The following is a 7500-nucleotide window of genomic DNA, read 5'->3' on the forward strand; positions in this document are numbered from 1 at the left end:
AAGACCACGTGATCTTCCCCGAACCCAACGTCGGGGACATCAGGTACCGTCCGGGGTCGCAGTTGTTACCCGCTTGTAGACCGTCGTGTCGCATTCCCAGGCTACGAGAACGAGGAAGGGGATATTTGTGGGAAATTTTTTATGAATGAGATGCGAGGAAGGGGATATTTGTGGGATTTTTTTTATGAATGAGATGCGAGGAAGGGGATATTTGTGGGATTTTTTTATGAATGAGATGCGAGGAAGGGGATATTTGTGGGATTTTTTTTATGAATGAGATGCGAGGAAGGGGATATTTGTGGGAAATTATTTTTATGAATGAGATGCGAGGAAGGGGATATTTGTGGGATTTTTTTTATGAATGAGATGCGAGGAAGGGGATATTTGTGGGATTTTTTTATGAATGAGATGCGAGGAAGGGGATATTTGTGGGGAAATTTTTTATGAATGAGATGCGAGGAAGGGGATATTTGTGGGGAAATTTTTTATGAATGAGATGAGAGGAAGGGGATATTTGTGGGAAAATTTTTATGAATGAGATGCGAGGAAGGGGATATTTGAGGGGAATTTTTTATGAATGAGATGCGAGGAAGGGGATATTTGTGGGGAAATTTTTATGAATGAGATGCGAGGAAGGGGATATTTGTGGGGAAATTTTTATGAATGAGATGCGAGGAAGGGGATATTTGTGGGGAAATTTTTATGAATGAGATGCGAGGAAGGGGATATTTGTGGGGAAATTTTTATGAATGAGATGCGAGGAAGGGGATATTTGTGGGATTTTTTAATGAATGAGATGCGAGGAAGGGGATATTTGTGGGAGATTTTTTTTTTTTTTTATGAATGAGATGGATAGTGTGGATTCCGTTATGTGTGATGTGGGAATTGGTGGTTTGGCGTTAATAAGCTGTTAAGAGTTGAGTAATTTTAAGGTGTTTGATATTATTTAGTATCGTTTATATTTTTTTTCGATATTTTTTTTATGACGCTGTTAGTGTTAAGTAATCTTGCGGTGTTTGATATCATTTAATATCATTTATATCTTTTTCGATTTTGTTTTTTACTTCGCTATTAGAGATAAATAATCTTGCGGTGTTTAATGTCATTTGATATCATTTATATATTTTTTTTCGATATTTTTTTTACGACACTGTTAGAGTTAAGTAATCTTGCGGTGTTTAATATCATTTATATTTTTTCGATATTTTTTTTACGATGACTTTGGATTGGTTTTATTACTAACGGGGTAACTGTGTTGATTATTCCGTCGGTTATATTAATGTTATGTAATGCAGATAGTGAGATTTCTTTTATTTCATTACTCTAGAATGAAGTTGTTGATGCTATCTGTGATTATTGTTATTGCTTGTAGTTTTTATTATAGGTATGGCTACTGTTATCATAAAGAAAAAAAGAAAATTGATCTTTATCTAAGATTAAAAAAAAAAAATCTCTCTCCATCCGTTGATTTTTCAAAAAATATTTCTTTCCATATACAAAAAAAAGTCCAAAATTTTGATTTTTGATTTGTCGTTGATTTTTCTAAAAATATTTCTTTAAAAAAATAAAAAATACACTAATAACAGAAACAAATACCTATAAAAAAAATCTAGACATATCAAACTCATGACTAAGACCATGAATAATAAGCAACTAATAATAAACACAAAATAATAATAAAACAATAATAAACACAAAAGCGAAAATAACGAAAATAAACTTACTTATGACCGATTTCGTGTGCCACGACGTAAACCGACTCGAAGTGGCGACCCTCGTTGGCCGTGCAGGAGCTGGAGGGCGTGCACATGCCTGCTACGGGTGCCAGGCCTGAAGGACACGGAGAAGGGGTGTTTAGTGGTTTAGTTATACACATACGTACATTTACGTACATTCACATACATATAAACACTTACACTTAGATACATTCACACACTCACACACACATGCACTTACATACATTCACACACACATACACACACACACACTTACATACATTCACATACACACACTTACTTACATTCACACACACACACTTACATACATTCACATACACACACTTACTTACATTCACACACACATACACACACACACACTTACATACATTCACATACACACACTTACTTACATTCACACACACATATACACACTTACACTTGCACACACACACACATATAGACGCATTTGGGCGTTTTGCTTCCCTTTTTATTCTCCTTATTATTTACCTTATCTCTCCATTCTCGTTTCACTCCAAAGCCTCTTTTCTACCCTCATACCTATACACACAACATTCCTGAAAGATTTCCTCTTCCCCTTTATCTATCCCTATATCACTCTCTTCCCCCCCCCCCTCGCCCACAAACACACCTGAACTAAAAGGTCTCCTTTCCCTCTTTTCAACTCTTTTTTCTCAATCTCCATTCTCTCCATCCCCCGACCCAGCCACAACTTTCTCACCCTAAAAAGGTCAAAAGGCAAAACTCAATTCCCTTCTCTTTCACTTTCTCCAATTCTCTCTCTCTCTCTCTCTCTCTCTCTCTCTCTCTCTCTCTCTCTCTCTCTCTCTCTCACTCTCTCTCTCTCTCTCTCTATTCCTCTTCCACTCCTTAGCCTCAAAAGACGAAAAAAGTGAACACGACGAACACTCCCTACTCCTCTCTCTCTCTCTCACTTCCACCAATTCTCTCCCTCTCTCTCTCTCCGTCCATCACTCCTCTTCCACTCCTCTCCCCATTCACAAACCCTTAGCCTCAAAAGACAAAAATAAAAAGAAAGTGAACACGACGAACACTCTCTATTCCTCTCTCTCTCTCACTTCCTCCAATTCACTCCCTCTCTCTCTCTCTCTCACTTCCTCCAATTCACTCCCTCTCTCTCTCTCTCAATTCCTCCAATTCACTCCCTCCCTCTCTCTCTCTCTCTCTCCGTCCATCACTCCTCTTCCACTCCTCTTCCACTCCCCACTCCCCTCCCCATTCACAAACTCCCTAACCTTAAAAGATCAGGGGCAAAAAAAAGGGAGGGTGGGGTGCCACGACGACTCACCGACGACCTGTGAGTTGACCCTCCCTTTGGAATTGATGGTGAAGACGTCCAGGCCGGTGAGGATGAGGGCGTGGTCCCAGTGGAGGGGGTCGCTGTCCCTGGGGGGGTTCTCCTTGCGTTGCCACGAGCAGAAGTTCGTCAGGAGGTTGTCGATGTCGTAAGGACGGTGAAGATCCGTCGGGTCCTTGTACAGGATCTCGAGGCGTTTGAGGACGAATTTGATCCTGTGGCCCAAGGTGTCGTGATTGTAGAGGAGCTGGACCTGTTTGGGGGAGAAAGGAAATAAATAGTAAAATAAATAAATAAATAGGAAATAAATAGGAAATAAATAGTACGTAAGTAGAGGGGGGAAAGGGGGGATGGCTGGGTGTCAGGAAAGGGGGCGCTGGATCGTCTAAATACCTAATTTAATGCTTCCACTAGAAATGCGGAGAATAAATAGAGAATCAAAGCAAGGAATAGAAAACTAACGACAGACAATGATAAAACGGGAAGGAACAGAACATAATAAGGGGGAAAAAAATAGACAAACAATACTAAAACTAAGAAAAGGAAAAAAAAAAACAGAAATAAAACACTCACAGCGTTGACCATTGCAAGGACAACCTTAAGCACTTGATCCTCCGTGTCTCTTGGGAAGTTATCCTGCATGTGTCGGTACAAGTCCTTGTCGACAAACACAGCCGTTTCGATGTACAGATCTTCACCTCGAAAACCTCTGGAAAGAAGAGAGCTATGATGAGGAAGGGTCGTAGTTGTAAGGTCGCGGGGATGAGTGCAAGAGTGTTGATTATGAGGCAATTGCTATGGGGATTGACGTGCAGGGCAATGGCAGAAGGTCTTTCCTTTATCTTGTTCCCTCTCTTTCTGTTTGTCTGTTTCTTTACGTATTGTTTCATCTCATTGTCTCTTACTCCTTCTTTCCCTCACTTCCTCCATCCCTCTTTATATACGATTTCATCTCCCTGTCTCTCATTCCTTCCCTCCCTCCCTCCCTCCTCCCCTCTCTTAACATTTCATCTCCCTGTCTCTCACTCCTTCCCTCCTTCCCTCTCCCTCCCTCCCTCCTTCCCTCTCCTTCCCTCCCCCTGCACTCACCTGGCTCTGGTATCCTCGTTTCCCTCCGCACCGTAGCGGTTGTCTCGATTCCACTCCGACCGCAGTTGCTCGTCTAAGACGTGTTCGAAACTATCGTAGTAGGATCTCCTTCCTTCACGTGCTCCTAGGGCCGCCCTCGTCTCCCACTGCTTTGCTTCCATCCGTGCGATATCTTCTGGGTCTGAGAGGAAAGATCTGCGATGTCGGGAGTCTGAGGAATGGATAAGTTTTTTTTCTTAAGTTTACCCTAGATTAGTACGTTCGTTTTCTCTCGAACAAAGAAAACGGGGAAAAAATCGGAATACCGCAAGTTTGGTAACAAAACTACGAGAAAAAATAGAAATCCATAGCATCTTTGAAGACATCCAAAAAATCTTTAACAGCACTTACGCCCCTCCGATGAACATTCTTCGTCCTGGCTCTCCCTCAGATAGACGATATGCGTTGGCAAGGCGTCATCTCGCTCCTCCTCGGGTTCAATACTGCGCCTCCTGCGGGTCACGGCCTCCGGAAGGGCCTGGATCACGTACTGGTCGGAGGAACTGGTGATCACGCCGCGCTGGATCAGAGAAAACGGAGGAAGAATGAATCGGAGGGTAAACTTATCAATTTATTTTAATATCCAGATTTTTACTCCGCGATTGTCACTTAAATTCTGGCAACGCGGATTATGTCTCGAATATTGTGCATTGAATGAATTAAAAGGTACATCACGATATAATAAATTTCGAGTAGAATCGATCGTATTATCTGATGTGATAATCACACTCCACCGTTAAAAAAAGATACTAACAATATTGTTGCTTAGTTCCACCGCAATGTTTGTGTCGCCTGTATCGTCCACGCCTTGATAATACATCTCGTAATTCCGTTCGTCTAAGTCCATGATTTCGGCATCGTCTCCATTGCGCTGCATAAACACGAATTCCGGCGAAATAAGTTCCGTGTTCCGCTGCAATCTGCAATTTCACAACGATAGGGGTTTCAATTCCACACCCGTTTTGCAACGAACAATATAAAAGTAACAAGAATAAATTTAATGATGCTATCATTTTTAAAAGTCGTAAACAGTATAAAACTTGAGTTAGGGCCACCTTAATTGAGCACAGTTACAGTTAGGATACAATTAGTACCAGTTAATACAAGATACGGATAAATCAGTATCAAATATACAAAGTCATGAAACTCGAATAACGATAAATTAACATTCCCAACAAGAAAAGTCAGACTAAAACAATTTACAAACCACGCTAAAACCTATAAACCCAAGATCAAACCCAACTAAACCTAGATTAGGATCAGACCACGCGAAGAAGACCAAGCAGGATAAACGATTACAGACCAAAAAGGATTAATCAAACCCACAAAAAGGACCGTACTTGAAATTGAAAGAGCGTCCCAGGGCATCGAACTTGAGGGTCGGAGCAGCGGGTACCGATCGCCCACTCCTTCTGCCGCGTGGGTGCCATCCATCTCCAGACACTTGTGGCACTACGAGGTTGTACTTTGGCACTGTGGGGAGTAGCGAGGGGAATTAGGGTGAGGATGGGGAAAATGTGGGGAAAATGGGGTTGTTGTGATGATGATGATGAGGAAGATATAAGTGATGGTGTGATGGATGAGGGTAGATAGAGAGGATGTGAGGATGGTGATGGTGAAGAGGATAAGGGATGATGTGATGGATGAGGATAGATAGAGAGGATGTGAGGATGGTGATGGTGAGGAAGATATAGGTGAGGATGTGATGGATGGGGATAGATAGAGAGGATGTGAGAATGTGATGGATGAGGATAGGGGTGCTGTGAAAATGGGGATAAAGAGGAGGAATAGGATGATGTGAGGAGGATTCCTTAGCGTAGAGTAGGATGATGAGAATTACATATCAAATAATAATGATAATGATAATGATAACAATGATAAATGCAGTAATGATAATACTAATAACAGTAATAACAATAATAGCAAACCTACTAACAACAATACTAACAATGCTTATAGGATTTCGAATAAATAAATTATCCTGATTTATCAATAGTAGGTACATCAATATACAGTATATATAACAATTAATTCCCCAATATGTTACAGTGATATAGAATAATAATAATCATAAAAATGATAATAAAAACATTTACAAAAGATAATGAATCCACGAAGAAAAACATATGACTCTTCTGGAAGAGTGAAAATGCATACAGCAACGAGATAATACCACCATCGAAATGCATACAACAATACAGCATTCTTACCTGTTTCTCTCTTTCCGAAGACTAACTGTAATTCCTCCTCTGAGAGCACACCCTCTCCGAAGACCTGTAACATAAACAGGCACATTTTCAAATAAGGGCAATATGTAAGTATGTAGTTTGTGTAATTTCGAAGTGTTACTAATCATGATATTGAAGGGAATTGGGGTTGGGAAATGGTGATTACGTCTAGACTGTAAGCACGTTTCCCTCGTTGTGAAAGGGTAGTCTGTTTCGTAATTATGTATTGGGAAGAGAGGGAGGGGGAGGGGGAGGGAGGGGGGGAGGGGGAGGGAGAGGAAGGGAGAGGGAGAGTGAGAGGGAGGGAGGTAGGGAGGGAGGGAGAGGGAGAGGGAGGGAGAGGGAGTGGGAGAGGGAGTGGGAGAGGGAGAGAGAGGGAGAGGGGGAGGGGGAGGGAGAGAGAGAGAGAGAGGGAGAGGGAGAGGGAGAGGGAGAGGGAGAGAGAAAGGGAGAGGGAGAGGGAGAGGGAGAGAGAGACTTTTGACTTTGACAAGTTTATTGAGACAAGTATTTACGAGAGAGAGAGGGGGAGAGAGAGAAAGATAGAGAGAGAGAGAGAAAGGAAAGTCTATTTCGAAATTAAGTATTGGGAAGTATGACATGAAGAAGAAATGTGATTGATATGGGATAAAATAAAGAAGATAATAATACTTTTCAGGAAAACATAGAAAAATAGGCAATCATGCAAAGTGAAAAATGAAAAAAAAAGAAATATTACATTACTCGCGTATTCACACAAAAGACCGAAAAAGCTGAAAGAAAACGGTAAATTTATTACAAGGAAAAGAAAACGGGAGACCGAAATTCTTGCTCGATAATGCTGTGATTTCAAGTTTTTTTTTTAGTTCTTCACGTTTTCCATAGAATAAAACAAGTATTAATGTTGGTCAGTGGATGCATGATGTGTATAGTTCCTGGCATAGAACACAACACATAGATTATCTAAATATTTGTATATTTAAACAATAAAAAGTAACCAGTAAAACAAACAGTATCTATGTATCCACCTATTCATCTATCTATCTCTCTATCTATGATAGATAGGCATTTATCTGTGAGTGTGAGTATGTGAGTGTACACACACACACAC

General features: G+C 40.9%; 1 protein-coding gene across 1 annotated transcript in view; it reads right to left on the reverse strand.

Moving 5' to 3' along the window:
• LOC122256041 (A disintegrin and metalloproteinase with thrombospondin motifs adt-1) overlaps positions 1–7500 on the reverse strand; it is a 60152-nt gene that overhangs the window by 10859 nt on the left and 41793 nt on the right. Inside the window, exons 3-11 of the mRNA XM_086546219.1 lie at positions 6393–6456; positions 5523–5655; positions 4937–5102; positions 4534–4702; positions 4144–4354; positions 3628–3763; positions 3046–3307; positions 1725–1830; positions 1–101 (exon numbers count right to left, since the gene is read on the reverse strand). The exon at positions 1–101 is cut by the window's left edge and continues 34 nt beyond it. Coding sequence (XP_086402345.1) covers positions 1–101; positions 1725–1830; positions 3046–3307; positions 3628–3763; positions 4144–4354; positions 4534–4702; positions 4937–5102; positions 5523–5655; positions 6393–6456 — 1348 coding nt within the window. The remainder of the gene's footprint in view (positions 102–1724; positions 1831–3045; positions 3308–3627; positions 3764–4143; positions 4355–4533; positions 4703–4936; positions 5103–5522; positions 5656–6392; positions 6457–7500) is intronic.

The sequence above is a fragment of the Penaeus japonicus genome, unplaced genomic scaffold, assembly GCF_977035675.1.
Source record: "Penaeus japonicus unplaced genomic scaffold, GWHDUDI00000001_assembly GWHDUDI00000017, whole genome shotgun sequence".
In the NCBI taxonomy this organism is placed as follows: domain Eukaryota; kingdom Metazoa; phylum Arthropoda; class Malacostraca; order Decapoda; family Penaeidae; genus Penaeus; species Penaeus japonicus.